This window comes from Marmota monax, unplaced genomic scaffold, assembly GCF_021218885.2.
Source record: "Marmota monax isolate L192 unplaced genomic scaffold, Marmota_monax_Labrador192_F-V1.1 WCK01_AAM20220418_F8-fsc00002, whole genome shotgun sequence".
Lineage (NCBI taxonomy): Eukaryota > Metazoa > Chordata > Mammalia > Rodentia > Sciuridae > Marmota > Marmota monax.
Window position 1 is genome coordinate 19364584 of NW_026693571.1, and position 17828 is coordinate 19382411.

At 35.0% G+C, this 17828-nt stretch overlaps 1 protein-coding gene across 1 annotated transcript in view; it reads left to right on the forward strand.

Annotated features, from left to right (window-relative positions):
- The first annotated feature begins 6614 nt into the window (after window positions 1-6614).
- Window positions 6615-17828, forward strand: part of Stpg2 (sperm tail PG-rich repeat containing 2) — a 548790-nt gene continuing 537576 nt past the window's right edge. Inside the window, exons 1-3 of the mRNA XM_058583945.1 lie at window positions 6615-6723; window positions 16113-16225; window positions 17541-17684. Coding sequence (XP_058439928.1) covers window positions 6615-6723; window positions 16113-16225; window positions 17541-17684 — 366 coding nt within the window. The remainder of the gene's footprint in view (window positions 6724-16112; window positions 16226-17540; window positions 17685-17828) is intronic.

Sequence of the window (17828 nt, forward strand, 5' to 3'; positions counted from 1 at the left end):
CTTCTCAAGTTCAAGAGTCTAATAGACCACCATACCATAATCATGGGAGACTAATAATCAACACACCTCTCTCGCCACTGGACAGATCTTCCAAACAAAAGTTGAATAAGGAAACTATAGAACTCAATAACACTATTAATAACCTAGACCTAATTGACATATATAGAGTATACCACCCAACATCAAGCAGTTACACTTTTTTCTCAGCAGCACATGGATCCTTCTCAAAAATAGATCATATATTATGTCACAGGGCAACTCTTAGACAATATAAAGGAGTAGAGATAATACCATGCATCTTATCTGATCATAATGGAATGAAACTGAAAATCAACGATAAAAGAAGGAAGGAAAACGCATACATCACTTGGAGAATGAACAATAGGTTACTGAATGATCAATGGGTTATAGAAGACATCAAGGAGGAAATTAAAAAATTCTTAGAGATAAATGAAAACACAGACACAACATATCTATTGGAATCTATGGGACACATTGAAAGCAGTTCTAAGAGGAAAATTCATTGCTTGGAGTTCATTCCTTAAAAAAAGAAAAAACCAACAAATAAATGATCTCATACTTCATCTCAAAATCCTTGAAAAAGAAGAGCAAAACAACAGCAAAAGAAGTAGAAGGCAAGAAATAATTAAAATCAGAGCTGAAATTAATGAAATCGAAACAAAAGAAACAATTGAAAAAATTGAGAAAACTAAAAGTTGGTTCTTTGAAAAAATAAACAAAATAGACAGACCCTTAGCGATGCTAGCGAAGAGAAGAAGAGAGAGAACTCAAATTACTAGCATACGGGATGAAAAAGGCAATATCACAACAGACACTTCAGAAATACAGAAGATAATCAAAAACTATTTTGAATCCTTATACTCCAATAAATTAGAAGATAGTGAAGGCATAGATAAATTTCTTAAGTCATATGATCTGCCCAGATTGAGTCAGGAGGATATAGACAACCTAAACAGACCAATATGAATTGAGGAAATAGAAGAAACCATAAAAAGACTACCAACTAAGAAAAGCCCAGGACCGGATGGGTATACAGCAGAATTTTACAAAACCTTTAAAGAAGAACTAATACCAATACTTTTCAAGCTACTTCAGGAAATAGAAAAAGAGGGAAAACTTCCAAATTCATTCTATGAGGCCAACATCACCCTGATACCTAAACCAGACAAAGACACTTCAAAGAAAGAAAACTACAGACCAATATCTCTAATGAATCTAGATGCAAAAATCCTCAACAAAATTCTGGCGAATCAGATACAAAAACATATCAAAAAAATTGTACACCATGATCAAGTAGGATTCATCCCTGGGATGCAAGGCTGGTTCAATATACGGAAATCAATAAATGTTATTCACCACATCAATAGACTTAAAAATAAGAACCATATGATCATCTCGATAGATGCGGAAAAAGCATTCGACAAAGTACAGCATCCCTTTATGTTCAAAACTCTAGAAAAACTAGGGATAACAGGAACATACCTCAATATTGTAAAAGCAATCTATGCTAAGCCTCAGGCTAGCATCATTCTGAATGGAGAAAAACTGAAGGCATTCCCTCTAAAATCTGGAACAAGACAGGGATGCACTCTCTCTCCACTTCTGTTCAACATAGTTCTCGAAACACTGGCCAGAGCAATTAGACAGACGAAAGAAATTAAAGGCATCAAAATAGGAAAAGAAGAACTTAAATTATCAGTATTTGCAGATGATATGATTCTATACCTAGCAGACCCAAAAGGGTCTACAAAGAAACTATTAGAGCTAATAAATGAATTCAGCAAAGTGGCAGGATATAAAATCAACATGCATAAATCAAAGGCATTCCTGTATTTCAGCGACAAATCCTCTGAAATGGAAATGAGGACAACCACTCCATTCAAAATATCTTCAAAAAAAATAAAATACTTGGGAATCAACCTAACAAAAGAGGTGAAAGACTTATACAATGAAAATTACAGAACCCTAAAGCGAGAAATAGAAGAAGATCTTAGAAGATGGAAAAATATACCCTGTTCATGGATAGGCAGAACTAACATCATCAAAATGGCGATATTACCAAAAGTTCTCTATAGGTTTAATGCAATGCCAATCAAAATCCCAACGGCATTTCTTGTAGAAATAGAGAAAGCAATCATGAAATTCATATGGAAAAATAAAAGACCCAGAATAGCAAAAACAATGCTAAGCAGGAAGTGTGAATCAGGCGGTATAGCGATACCAGACTTCAAACTATACTACAGAGCAATAGTAACAAAAACAGTATGGTACTGGTACCAAAACAGGCGGGTGGACCAATGGTACAGAATAGAGGACACAGAAACCAATCCACAAAACTACAACTATCTTATATTTGATAAAGGGGCTAAAAGCATGCAATGGAGGAAGGATAGCATCTTCAACAAATGGTGCTGGGAAAACTGGAAATCCATATGCAACAAAATGAAACTGAATCCCTTTCTCTCGCCATGCACAAAAGTGAATTCAAAATGGATCAAGGAGCTTGATATCAAATCAGAGACGCGCCGTCTGATAGAAGAAAAAGTTGGCTACGATCTACAGTCGGTGGGGTCGGGCTCCAAATTCCTCAATAGGACACCCATAGTACAAAAGTTAATAACTAGAATCAACAAATGGGACTTACTCATACTAAAAAGTTTTTTCTCAGCCAAAGAAACAATAAGAGAAGTAAATAGGGAGCCTACACCCTGGGAACAAATTTTTACTCCTCACACTTCAGATAGAGCCCTAATATCCAGAGTATACAAAGAACTCAAAAAATTAGAAAATAAGAGAACAAACAACCCAATCAACAAATGGGCCAAGGACCTGAACAGACACTTCTCAGAGGAGGACATACAGTCAATCAACAAGTACATGAAAAAATGCTCACCATCTCTAGCTGTCAGAGAAATGCAAATCAAAACCACCCTAAGATACCATCTCACTCCAGTAAGATTGGCAGCCATTATGAAGTCAAACAACAACAAGTGCTGGTGAGGATGTGGGGAAAAGGGTACACTTGTACATTGCTGGTGGGACTGCAGATTGGTGCAGCCAATTTGGAAAGCAGTATGGAGATTTCTTGGAAAGCTGGGAATGGAGCCACCATTTGACCCAGCTATTCCCCTTCTTGGTCTATTCCCTAAAGACCTAAAAAGAGCATGCTACAGGGACACTGCTACATCGATGTTCATAGCAGCACAGTTCACAATAGCAAGACTGTGGAACCAACCTAGATGCCCTTCAATAGACGAATGGATAAAAAAAATGTGGCATTTATACACAATGGAGTATTACTCTGCATTAAAAAAATGACAAAATCATAGAATTTACAGGGAAATGGATGGCATTAGAGCAGATTATGCTAAGTGAAGCTAGCCAATCCATAAAAAACAAATGCCAAATGTCTTCTTTGATATAAGGAGAGTAACTAAGATCAGAGTAGGGACGAAGAGCAGGAGAAGAAGATTAACATTTAACAGGGATGAGAGGTGGGAGGGAAAGGGAGAGAGAAGGGAAATTGCATGGTAATGGAAGGAGACCCTCAGGGTTATACAGTGGAGGAGGTAGAGAGAGAGGAGGGGAGGGGAGGGGAGAGGTGGGGAGGGGGGAGGGTGGAGGATGGGAAAGGCAGCGGAGCACAACAGACACTAGTATGGCAATATGTAAATCAATGGATGTGTAACTGATGTGATTCTGCAATCTGTGTATGGGGTGAAGGTGGGAGTTCATAACCCACTTGAATCAAAGTGTGGAATGTGACATGTCAAGAAATTTGTAATGTTTTGAACAACCCACAATAAAAAATTAAAAAAAAAAAGAAATTATTTACTTTTCTCATTTAAAAATATTTGCCAAACCTGAAACGTGTGTATCATTCTGGTTGCTGAGCCATAAGAAATAAATAACAGCTGGGAAATATGAAGAAGAGCAACCACAGTAATAAGTAAGTGGTTGTTTTCATACTATAAAATATATATGTATTTTATACTAAATATATAAAAATATATATTATATATACATATTTTATATCTACCAATCTATCTATATATATATATATGTATATATATATATCGATAGATAGACTGGGGATTGAAACCAGGTCTTGCTAAATTGCTAAAATGTGGAGGCTGGCTTTGAACTTGTAATCCTCTGCTTTGGCCTCCCAAGTCACTCAGATTATAGGCATGTGCCACCATGCCTGGCTTTCAAATTTTTTAAAAGACTTTTTGTTAAAATTCTTAGAATTCTATATTCTTAAGAGACTCTGATTGATCAAGTATTACAAATTAGATGTGTCTGCAGGTGGTATAATACTTCAGTGGTGTGATATTCAGATAGAATTTGCCTTGGGAATCCAAAATCACTGAAGTTCTGCCATTGATAAGTTACGCATTCCTGTGAAGTCCTTGAGGAAAAAACATTGACCCAGGAGGCATGGCAGTAAGATGTAAAGAACCACTGTATTTCCAGTTGGCACTTCAGACACAATTTCCTTTTAGACGTCTATGAATGAGCTAGGAGAGATTCTATAAAGAACTTCCTTTGTCTAAGTTAGTTTAGACTCAATGGCCCAAAAAACCAAATTAGACAGAAAGCAGATAAAGCATTACAACTACCATTTCAAATTTTTAAACCTGAATATATCAAAGGGAAGAGTAGTCTAGGTTGCTGAGCAGCCAGAGAAGGGTATGAGTCTGCACCAGTGTTTATAGCAATTGTCTTGACATGCATTTGCTCTCTGAGTTAACAGTCTGGTTTGAGTCATCAAGGGTAAATGAGGTCCTAAGGAATGTCCGATAGTATTAAAACAAGCACCAGTGGATCATCCTCTGAAGCATATGGATTTTTCTCCTTTAACCTCTGTGACATTTTTCCTCATATATCATTGTAAATATTAGATTTTCTCAGTGGGAATCTGGGGCAGCTTGGGAAAATAAGTTTAAAATAACATGCAGAGAACTATGAGGGTTTCTGTAAGAATGAAAGAAGAACCAAAGTCAGTCACAAAGGATTACTGATCATTACCTATTCTTTAATAGGAAGAGGTTTCTAAAATACTGCAATACTGGATCTCTTACTATTTTATATACCTCACTTGTTACCTGGTATTTAGGATTATTTCATGGGTTTTTCCACATACAAGGACTTTCCTATATCTTTGTGACCCTATAACTTAGCAGGGTATTGAACTTATGGAATACACCAACAAGCATTTTAAAATGAGTAAATAAATTACTCAGGTAGCTACTGATTAGGAAAAAAAGGGATTAAGAGACACATCATTTAGAAGCACATAGCCTTATATATATTCTAATATATGAAGAATATTCTATATAATTGTGGCACAATTAAGCCAAAGTAAATAGTGCACAGAATTGAGAAGTGAATTAGGTATCACTGAGTATAAATGCATTAAAATTTTTAGTAGGGACAAATTCAAATACTATAGCTCTTTGGGTGGCAAGGCATGGTCAAGGTAGGATTTGTCTAAATCTTTAAGGATGTTTAGAATCTAGATAAGATTTTTTTTTGTTTTTGAAGGGCAAACTGTTTGAGACAGAACTGGATTCTGACATTAACTTCTTAAGCCCTTTGCAGAAACCAGATTAGTTTTGCTTATGGTTGGGTGATTCATCAGTTTAGTGCAGGTGGATTGGGATTTTTCTCATGGCTTCGCTTTCTTTTATAAACAGAGATAAATCAATGTTGCTGTTGCCTGGCATTTGACAGTAGAAACAACTTTCAGTCACTTGCACTTGCCTTGGTTCAGTTGGTGAACTTTTTTTCTGGTTCCTGATTTCTTGTCACCTCACTTCCCCGATCGACCACCGATGGGTTTCTCTTAGCAGTTTGGATTACCTAAGGGTCAAGATCATAGGTGATCTTTCTCGGTGGATGCGAGTTAGCTATGGTAAGAGTGGAGGGCAAGCTTGGGGAACCCAGACTCTGCTCTATGCTACTCTTTTCTCTATCATAATTTTTGCTGAATCTCTTCTCAGCCAACCTGACTTATAGGAGAAACAGATGAGGGCCAAGCTAGCCCTCAACTCCTTTCTAATGTGTTTTCCAGGGTTTTTCTGTACACCGAGAACCCCGGGACATACAGCACTAACGATTGCGAGAAAAGCTCCAAAGCTACATTTCCACATCCTCAAAGAAGCAGAAGGTGGAGGGAGGGCGTGAGGGGACATTCAGTGCGCATGCTCCGAGGGAAAGTAGCGCCACAGAGTCGGCCCCCAAACTTCCGGGGCAGAGAGAAGTGGGCGAGGCCAAGTCCGGAAGCTCCCTGTAGAGAGTTTAAACTCAGGAGTTGTTCCTCCTCGAAGGAGTGTCTTGAGTTCTTAGCTGGTTAACATGATGGTGTGGGAAGTCTAATCTGTGGTTGCTCTCCCTTCAACTTGACCATGGGGCTAGAAATCCACTTTGGGGAAATCTGACACCAATAAGCGGGTCTGGAGATAGTTCCTTTGCTAGCTTCTAGGTTTGAGTGATTTTTCCGCGGGCCTCCGATTAGTGCTTGCCTCCATTTGCTCCGCACACCTTTAGCCAACTTGTTTTCACCTTCCACGGTCCTGTCCACCCTCGTTATGTATGACCAGGCTCCCCGTCTGCTCAGATTGGCTGAAGGTGGCAGCACTGAGGAGCATGTGGGTCCTGGATCCTACCAGGTACTTACCTTGAAGCGGCCGGCAACAGGTAAGATATAGGAAAGGCCAGTTTTCCAGCGTCAAGCAACTAACAGCCTGCTCGGCTTCTGTGTGCTTGGGAGTTAAATAAAGTGAAATGATGCCACTTAATAAATGAAAGAAAACTTAAAGTAACTAGGGAAAATGCTACATCTAGAAGATTGGTTTTCTGTCTCTGTTGACCATATAATCCAAATCCTGTGTACTCTGTCTCTGTGTCTCTGTCTCTCTCAGTCTCAGTCTTTCATTTTTTGTAGTCCTGTGTGCCTTACACACTTTCCCTTCAATTAATCAGATATTTATTTACAAAGATGTAACTTTTATATTCTTATTTCACAGTATCACTTAAAGATAGTCGTATCAATTTTTTTTTTTTAAATTATCTGACCATCCTCTCTAGAAACACGTTTCACAAGAGGGTCTTTTCCTGCATTCTGTAAAGAAGTTACATTCTTGAGAGGTGGAGTGGGGCTGGATAATTTAAATAGCTACTTGTTTGCAGTTAGTGACTTAGGCCAAACTTTTAACAAATATTTCCAACTTACTTTCTACTTTTTCTATTCTGATGATTTTGGGGAGCCTAATACCATCCAAATAATTTTTTCCTTGGTTGACCCACATTTTCCCCTATAAATTCACTACATCTGTATTCTTTAACAGATGTCAGAATCATTTTTTCTGTTAACATGAGTTGATCAGCTTTGGGTTGGTTTAGGTTTCTTTGGGTGCAGTAAAACTTGTCAGCTGTCGATATTTTAAATCTTGAAATTTTCTGCTTTTTAGTACCCAATTTCAGTATTTTGGAAGTTTGTTATGCATATATTTTAATGCAGTTGAAGTATTAGAAACATTTACTCCCCAACAACCTACTGGTGACTAACAACTGCCCCAAGTGCTCACAGCTATGATACTTTGTGATCCTAATTGATACAATTGACCATTTTCTTCCTAGAAACACTTCTTCCCAGGTATCTTTAACAGCATCATTTCTCTTGATCTCCCTGCCCCACATTTTTTTTTTTTTTTTTTTTTTTACTGTGCCAATAATTAACTTACTGTCCCTTGGCTTTAAATCTGTGGTTCACTACTTTGCTTGTAATAATGATGCTGGACCCTGTAAACATTTCTCCTTTGCCAGTTGTAGGAGGTTCCACTTAGTGGAGGTTCCACTTAGTAGAAGTTCCTGGAGGAAGGGTCTTTTCCTCCTGGTTCCAGTGTGCTTTCTATTTTCTTGCTTCCAAGTTGCTCTTATGCGAAGAACACCCAACAATGCTCACCCCAACAAGTTTTAGTGGACACTCCAGTGGGCACCTTCCCAGACAAGGTCTTGCTGTGCCCCCAAATGGATTGCTCGTAACTTAGTAGCATCTCTATACATGGCTTCCTGTTTGTCTACCTTGACCTGCAGCGACTTGCCAAACATCTTCAGCATTCAGTGGAGACCTCTCTGTTATTCCCTTTTATTTTATGGTCACCATTGGCTAGCACAGTCATTTTAGAAGATGGAGTACCTTCAACCTGGGTGGTATCTGAGCATAGTTTCTTTTTTGACTCAGAATTCCCAGTTTTATCATCCACATCTAGGAGAAAAATATAGTCTGTTTTCCTAACAGTTTTCTCCACAACATTATCAAAGTCCTTTGCCTCCAGTGTGGTAATGAAGTCTCACTTTATTTCTTCCTTAATTTCTGGAGTTGGCTCTTATTGCAAGACTGAGGTGAGCCATTCTATACTGCTGCAACTGCCCAAGATAAGTTACTACTGTTCACTTTTTTCCTTCACATTTCTGGGAAGGATTTGTCCTTTGTATTAATAAGTAAGATTAAGTATAGAAAATTATCATCTTATTCAAAGTTACAGCTGGTAAGATTCAAATTGAGATTTTTTTTTTATTTCAAGTCATGCACTCTTTTAACTATCCCATACATCTTAATTTTAAGATCATGTCCCAGAATAGTTTTTGAAAGAATATACTAAAAGAGGTTAGAATAATTCCCATAAAAAGATATTATTATCAGGCAAATGAAATCACCTGACTGAAGATTGAGTACTGCTTCCATCAATCACTTGGAAATAGCTCTGTCAACTAAACTACAACATTTAGCACTGCTGGCATGAAAAATACAGACATATTCCCTGAATTAGGTAGGGAAGGTGGCCACATGGATTCCCATATTTACAGAATACCACACTCTTAATTTTAAACATAATCTGAAGTTAAGAAGTGTAACTGACTATAGGCAAAACTACTGGTGACTAGCCTAGAAAATATAAAAATCATGTGAAAGGAGCCAACAGGCCCACAATAAACTAAATGCCTACTACTTGGAGAATCTAAAAGTGTTCAGAGTACTAACCCTGATTTCAAAGAGTTTAATAGAAGCTCCAAGACACTCATAAGGATAAGTTGACATATGAGCTATGCTGTTGGCTAGGTAAATGTAAGTCAAACATCAATCCTTTGTTGCATTGTGTAGCTTCCCTTATTGTTTTGGAAAAGTATCTAACACATGGTTAAATAGTGAATCAGGAAATCATTTTTCCCACTCTTGTACCAATCCTTCACGGTCTTCTTTAAAGATTTTATTTTTTCTAAATACCTTTAAAATATTTATATACTGCGCATTCCATCTTTTGCTTGTTGCTTTTCTCATATCTAGAAACTCAACTGCTTCTAGAAACTCAACTGCTGAATGATTCTGATCATTCAGGTGAAAATTGAGATTTAGATCTCCAAGATGAGCTTTCTTTTGATATTAAGGCCTTTAGCATTGTTAGTTACTTTTTTGGACATATCAATCTGGATGGTCTCTGGCACCTGAAATTCCAAGTGTTTGAACTCATTATTTTCCCCACCAATAGTGGCCCCTTTACAAAAGTTCCCTATCTATTCATCTGTTGTACACTTCAAGCTTTGGAACCATTCCAGCCTCCTCTGCCTAATCATTCCTGTTGATCATTAAGACCTATCCATTCTATTTTCACAGTCTTTCTGAAATTGGTTCCCTCTTTCCATTTAACTGACTCTTAGTTCAAGTCCTCATTATTTTATTTTGAACCAAACCAATAAAATATGTATTTTCTTTTATTTCAGTCTCCAGTCCATCTTCTTGTTGTGGCTAGAGTGATCTTTCTATGATATACTTATTTATTTGTTAAAAAGAAAACAACTTTTGAAACACCAAGTTTAAAAATATAAATTCTTTAATATGATAAATAATGTTCTTCATGTTCTTATTCCTAACTTGGTCTCCCACTTAACCTTATATTTCCAGGCATCCATAATTCCTCCTATACTTGAATTACATTTCAGAAGTTCCAACTTTGCAATTTTCATAAGTTCATGCATGCTCATGTTTCTGTTTTTGTACCTGTTAATACATATTCTCAGTATACTCTGTCTTCTTCACCTGGCTAATTCCTATTATTATCATTGTAAACATTTCAGTATTCTTTTATTTTTACTTGTGCTCAGTATTTCATATGTACTTTCAGTTTATTGACAGAAGTCTATGTAATTAATTTTGTAATACTTGAATGAGGGTGTTATGAATGTTGGCTTTATTGATTCTTTGTTTCCCACTTATGTATATAGAGTATATTTATTTTGTCATTGACATAATATATTGGATACATGAGGTTGTGTGCTTGCTTTTAACAGTTTTAAATGAATTTTAGTACTTTCCCATTATTTTTACAATTATTGGGTAGATTCAGTTAGGTGCTCTGCCATGTTCTGATGACAACTGCCTCAGAACTAGCCTTGAATTTAGCTTTCTTAGTTTTCATATTTGTTTATCTTATACTACAATAATGAATGTATGACCTTAAAAATACACCTTTGTGAGGTGTAATAATGTTTGTATAGAAATTTGCACAAGATATAAATATAGACTTTTTTTGGTGAAAGGTCAATTCAAGAAATGGAACATTGTCAAACTTTCCTTTTTAGTCATAATCCTTTTACCTGCAGGTAAGCACTATTCCACAGATAAGCACTTCAGGTAAGCACTATCTTGATTTTTATAGTATTGCTTCCTTGCTTTTCTTTACGAATTATTAAACCCTTTTATTATTATGAATCATTTTTCTTTTTCCTGATACTCCTTGTTCTAAAATCTGCTTTGTTGAGTTTTAATATAGTCACTCTAGCTTTCATTGAGTGTTGGATGCATGATGCATCTTTCCCATCATTTTATTATTTAATTTTAATTTTATTTTTGAAGTACTGGTTATTGAGCATAGGGCCTTGTACATGCTAGGTAAGTGCTCTACCACCAAGCTACATCCTACTCCCCATGTCTAAATTTTATTTTGAGATGAGAGCTTGCTTAGACAGGCTGGCCTTGAATTTGATATTCTTCTGCTTTAGCCTCTTGAATAGCTGAGATCACAGGTGTGTGCCACCACACCTGGCTTTCATCCTTTTATATTTTAAGAAACTCTGTGTCTTTATGTTTTGAAAGGGTTTCTTAATTAACATTATCTAGCAGATAATATTAGGTCTTGGTTATCCTATGTGATAATCTCTGCCTCTCAATTTAAGTGTTTATAGAACTTTTACCTTTAATTTCATTATCAATATCACTGGGTTTACATTAACTCTTTTGCTATTTGTTTTCTTATTTATTTCATTTGTTCTTTTTCTACCTTTGTTGTATTAATTGAGTTTTTAAACAAGTGATTCTCTTCTTACTCCATTATTGGCTTATTTGCTACCTTTTTCTTTCTTTATTTGTTTTAAAGTGGATAATATATTTCAATTCACCCATTTCAATCAAAGGAAGGAAACATCCATAATTGAATTAATGATCAATGGACATATAGTAACCAAGTTTTATTTGTAGAAAAAATTTCATTCAGTTTATGTGCACACAGCACAAACATATTTTTAGAGATATTTTTGAGGTGCCTTTTCCCCCATTAGTCCACTTTGCTTTATATTTAAGTAGTTGCCTAGGGTTTACAATATATGTTTCTTATTCCATCTTCAAATAATGTTTCACTTCTTTGCACACAGCACATGAGCTTTTCAACAATACACTTCCCTTTTCTCCATCTCATCCTTTGGACTATTGTGATTGTACATTTACTTTTACATACACTATAATGTATATGTAATAATATGCATATGTGAAATTCAGATTATTTTAGTTTCAAATATTTATATTCAAAGTGATTAAAGGGCTGAGAAAAACATGTTGCTAACCTACCTAAAATTTTTTGTTAATCTCCAGTGTATGTTTCACTCCAGAAGTGTGATGAGTCCTTTTTATATCTTTTCATCATGTTTCTCTTTCCTCTGCCTTGTTGAATATATGAAGTGTATTTATAATAGAAACTTTTTTGTCTTCTAATTCCACCTTCAATTTTTAATCTATTTTATTAACTTTTCTTGTGTATGGGTCATATTTTTTTGGACGCTGATAGTTTGTATGATTCACTTTATATAATCTGTTTTGGTTTGTGGGTACATAAGTGTGTATTTATGTGTGCATATTGGAATGAAATCTCTATCTTGACCTCTGATTATTTACCCTGATTTGGAATGTTCCACTAGTGTGCTGGGGTTCTCAGCTCTACCAGAAATTGGTGGCCTTTTCAAAATGAACCTTGGCTTACTTTAAATAATTTTTGTTCTTGTGGTCTTTGTTACTTAAGTATCTTTTTGCCTCCACTCTCTTATTCTTTCTTTCATTTTCTTCCTTTTCTGCTGCTTTGGGACAGTCAACACCCAGAGGGTTTTGTGTACATGTGTGTGTGCTTGTGTGCTTGTGCTGAGATTTGAAACTAAAGGCCTTACATACCCTTAGTACATGCTGTACTACTGAGCTACACATTTGGCCTTAAATTAACACTTGAATTTTTTTCCCCTCTTCCCTTCAATATTGAGGATTAAACCCAGACCTTGTGCAGGCTAAGCAACCTCTCTATCATTGTGGTATATCCCCAGCCCTTTTTATTTTGTTTTATTTTATTTTTATTTTGTTTTGAGACAGTGTCTAACTGAGTTGCTTAGGCTGGATACTAGTTTGTGATCTTCCTGCCTCAGTCTCCTCAATATCTGGGTTTACAGGCATGTACCACTGACCCAGGCAACACCCACTATCATCATTCATGAAACTTTCCTAATCACCTCAATGTGGACAAAGAATTCCCTTCTTTTTAAGTTTCTGGGAATATGTTTTGTGATGCTTATCTTTGTTTTAAGTTATTTTAATATTTTTTTAATGCTTGCAAGAAATTATTATTTTTTTTAAAGGAATGATGTCTGTAGAGTAGAGGAAGGGGACTAGTGAAAAGGAGGAAGTGAGGATTTAGGGGAAGTAGTAGGAATTAAAATGGAGCAAATTATGTTAGATGCATTTATAAATATGTCAAAATGATTTCCACTATTATGTATAGCTGTATTACACTAATTAAAACATAAAAAAGATAAAAAGAAGACATCTGTATTTTTCTTTCATCTTTTATACTGTAACAATATGATCTTTTATGCCAATAGTATGATTCTATACCTAGAAGACCCAAAAAATTCCACCAGAAAACTTCTAGAACTGGTAAATGAATTAAGCAAATTAGCAGAATACAAAATCAACACCAATAAATCAAAAGCATTTCCGTATACCAGTGACAAATCCTCTGAAAGGGAAATGAGGAAAACAAACTACCCCATTTACAATAGCCTCAAAAAAAAATCAATGAAAGAGGTGAAAGACCTCTACAATGAAAACTACAGAATGCTAAAGAAAGAAATTAAAGAAGACCTCAGAAGATGGAAAGATCTCCATTGTTCTTAGATAGGCAGAAGTAATATTGTCAAAATGACCATACTACCAAAAGTACTATGTAGATTTAATGCCAATCAAAATCCCAAAGACATTCCTCATAGAAATAGAAAAAGCAGTCATGAAATGAAATTTATTTGGGAAAATAAGAGACCCAGAATAGCTAAAGCAATTCTTAGTAGGAAGAGTGAAGCAGGTAGCATCACTATTTCAGATCTTAAACTATACTATAGAGCAATAGTAACAAAAATAGCATGGTATTGGCACCAAAATAGACTGGTAGACAAATGGTACAGAATAGAGGACACAGAGAATAACCTACATCATTACAGTTATCTTATATTAGACAAAGGCACCAAAAACATGCATTGGAGAAAAGATAGCCTCTTCAACAAGTGGTGCTGGGAAAACTGAAAATCCATACACAACAAAATGAAATTAAACCCTATCTCTCACCATGCACAAAACTCAACTCAAAGTGGATCAAGGACCTAGCAATTAAACCGGAGACTCTGCATCTACTAGAAGAAAAAGTAGGGCCAAATCTCCATCATGTTGGAATAGGCTCCTACTTCCTTAATAATACTCCTATAGTGCCAGAATTAATATCAAGAATCAATAAATGGGATGGATTCAAACTAAAAAGTTTCTTAGCAAAAGAAACAATCAGTGAGGTGAATACAGACCCTACAATTTGGGAACAAATTTTTACCACATGCATGTCAGAGCACTAATCTCTAGGATATATAAAGAACTCAAAATTCTTAACACCAAAAAACCAAACAACCCAATCAATAAATGGGTTAAGAAACTGAACTCTTCTTAGAAGAAGTTATACAATTAATCAATAAAATATATGAAAAAATGTTCAACATCTCTAGCAATTAGAGAAATGCAAATCAAAACTACTCTAAGATTTCATCTCCAGTCAGAATGGCAGCTATTAAGAATACAAACAACAATAAGTGTTGGTGAGAATGTGGGGAAAAAAGGCACACTCATACAGTGCTGGTGAGATTAAAAATGGTGTAGCCAATATGGGAAGCAGTATGGAGAATCCTTGGAAAACAGGGAATGAAACCACCATTTGACCTAGCTATCCTACTCCTCGGTCTATATTCAAAGGGCTTTAAATAGCATACTACAGGGACATAGCCACATCAATGTTTATAGTAGCACAATTCACAATAGCTAAACTGTGGAACGAACCTACATGCCCTTCAATAGATGAATGGGTAAAGAAAATGTGGTGTATATATACACATGGAATATTACTCAACTTTAAAAGAGACTAAAATAATAGCATTTGCAGGTAAATGGATAGAGATGGAGAATATAATGCTAAGTGAAATTAGCCCATCCCAAAAAACCAAATGCCAAATGTTTTCTCCGATTTAAGGCTGCTGATTCATAATGTGGTGGTGGAGGTGCATGGGAGCATTAGATGAACTCTAGATAGGGCAGAGGGGAAAATGGGAGGGGGGTTCATGGAGGTACGAAAGACAGTGGAATGAGATGGACATCATTACCCTAAGTACATGTATGAATGGTGTGACTCTAGTTTGTGTACAACTGGAGATATGAAAAATTGTGCTGTATATGTGTAATATGAATTGTAATGCATTCTGCTGTCATATATAACAAATTAAAATTAAAAATGAAAAAAGCAAACAAAATCCCCTAAAATAAACAAATAATTCTTGATTCATTTGCATCTCAATACATGTGGGCCTCAAAAATGTTTAAAATAAGGTATCATCTACTATTAATTGAGATTAGTAAGATTTTATATAACTAATTATCATGATAAATTTTTAATGTAGCACACATTTTTCTTTAGGGTACCAGATTTAGTGTTCAAGTTATGAGTGCTCACTGTTAAATATAGCTGTTCTATTCTTTCCCATCTGTTTCAATGTACATATTAATTAAGTGATATTAGTTCTCTATATAGTTTATAAATTTTTTATAAATTAGTTTTTCAGTAGACTACACAAATTTGTCTGATTTTATGATTCTTTGTTCCAATGAAGTTTGCATCGTGGGTTTGTAAATCTTTGTTTAAAGTCCGGGAATCAAGAATTATTTACTGAGTACCAACTAGGTGCTAAGGCAAGGAGACAATATCAGTGCATGTGTTGAAATTCTGCTGTACATCTACTTGAAATTCTCTTTGTATAGGCTGTTTATATATGTTTATGAATATATAAGTTTATATATGCTGTATATATGTTTATATATGCTATTTTATATAAATAATATATTCTATTTCAAATAGTAAAGCAATGGTCTTCTGAGGGTAAAAATGTTTTATCAGTTAAATATAAATACCACTTTCATGCCAAACAAATACGATTAGAAGACAAAAGTCTTTTGTATTTTATTTTCTTTAGGCATTTTTTCTATTGTTCAGTAAGTCCACTCCTTTAGGTTCTTATTTTAATATATTAATAAAATCTGATATTATAATAATAACTTCTGTGGTACCCATTAATTCTAAAAATATAGTCTTAATGTTAAGAGTACTAAATGATTATATGCTTCTTTTTTTTTTCTCCAAAATCTTTGGAATCCTATTGAATCGGCCAGTGATGCAATTTTTTTTTAATAGGTGGCTGTGCACCATTTCTTTCTTCAAGTACCAGAGAAAGTACTTTTACTATTGCTTCTGACACTGAAAAAGCTGTTCCAGGTCCAGGGCACTATAATGTTTCAGAAGCTCAGGTACATTTATATTGTTATTGTCTTGTTTAATAAAGGCTCATGATTTTTTCCTCTGGTAGTCTAAAATATCATTGACATATTTTATCCTTATAATAATCTTATTTTTCTTTTCAATCTATATTTTATGATTAAAATAAAATAAAATAAATGCATTTGATGTTGATTGCCTGATTGGGTAGTATTCATTGTTCCATGTCTTCTATAAGACACAAAACATGATTACATGCTATGTGGTCCATGAGATTAGGAGATTAAGAGTCTTGAGTGGATTATGGTTCCTTGACAATATCCTGGTCAGGCTCTTGAGATTGTACAGAAACAAGAGACAGATGAGACAATGGCAATGACTTTAGCTTTGGAGTACGATACAAAAATCAATTTTCGGTCAAGTCACGTAGAAGAGGGATGGCAGTAGAGTGAAGAGGTTAGTTTTAGTGCCATATTCTAAAGCTATAGTCATGCCATTGTCTCATCTGTCTTCTGTTTTTTACAGTCTTGAGTCTATGATCAGAATATCTTCAAGGGTCTCCATTCATTTTCATAAGTGGTGGCTATAACTCCAGTATCCTCATAATCATGAATATTAACTTTTACCCTTTTGAAATTTTATTTGAATTAGCTGGCTATTAGTTGATAATTTTCTAATTCTGGAGAATGCACATATGTTCCATAATGAGCTATGTAAGATTCCTCCAGAGTGTTCTATGCATTAAACAATGTTTAAAACTAATGTAAGCATAAAATAAAACTTTGCCAATAAGTGACATAAATCTTGCTGAAAATTATCAATATGTTATTTATGAAAATAACTGATCCTAAGCAAACTTGAAAGGTTTGCCTTTTCACTGCAATATGAATGCCAACATTTAAAAAGCTCATTTCAGAAAAACGTTTCCAATAGCCTGGAAAGCATATATTCTATTCCTTCTTCACAACTTTGGAAATTCCTCTTTGATTTCTGTTTTTAAACTGCATTTTCTTGTATTGTCTTAGAGTGCTCTAAGTACAGTATATTTTAGTTTGAGTTCAAAGTTAAAACTTGACAACTCATTGTCCTCTTTTATTAGAACTGTGTTTTTAATCAAAAGTCTTAACTTTTTGGGGCTTTTTTTTTTTGGTGCTACTAGGGATTGAACTCAGGGCCTTGCACATGCTAGGTAAGCACTCTACCTCTGACCTATATCCCTAGGCTCTCCCCTTTTTTTCAGGTTGTGTTTAAAGCTGTGTGTTTATAATATTTAATACTTGTCAAATAGAAATTAATTGTAAAACATTTCTTTTAATTATTCAATAAATAATTTTCTTTCCAAATTAGTATAATATAAAAGGAGGCCGTAGTCTACAAAACCGAGAGAAACGTTTTAAGAAGTTTATTTCAGACAATCCGGGACCTGCAAGCTATGATCAGTCTTATCCTAGAACGTTAAAGATCCTGAACAGAAAAGGACTAGAAACTAAAGTGAGTCTTCAATCAGTATGTTGCTGTTTTATATTATGCTTCTAATGGCATTTCTTTTATTTAAAATGAAATAGAAAAGGTTTAAGTGATGTTAAGTACACTTAAAATGACATACTATAACCAGGTGCAGTAATTCACGCTTAT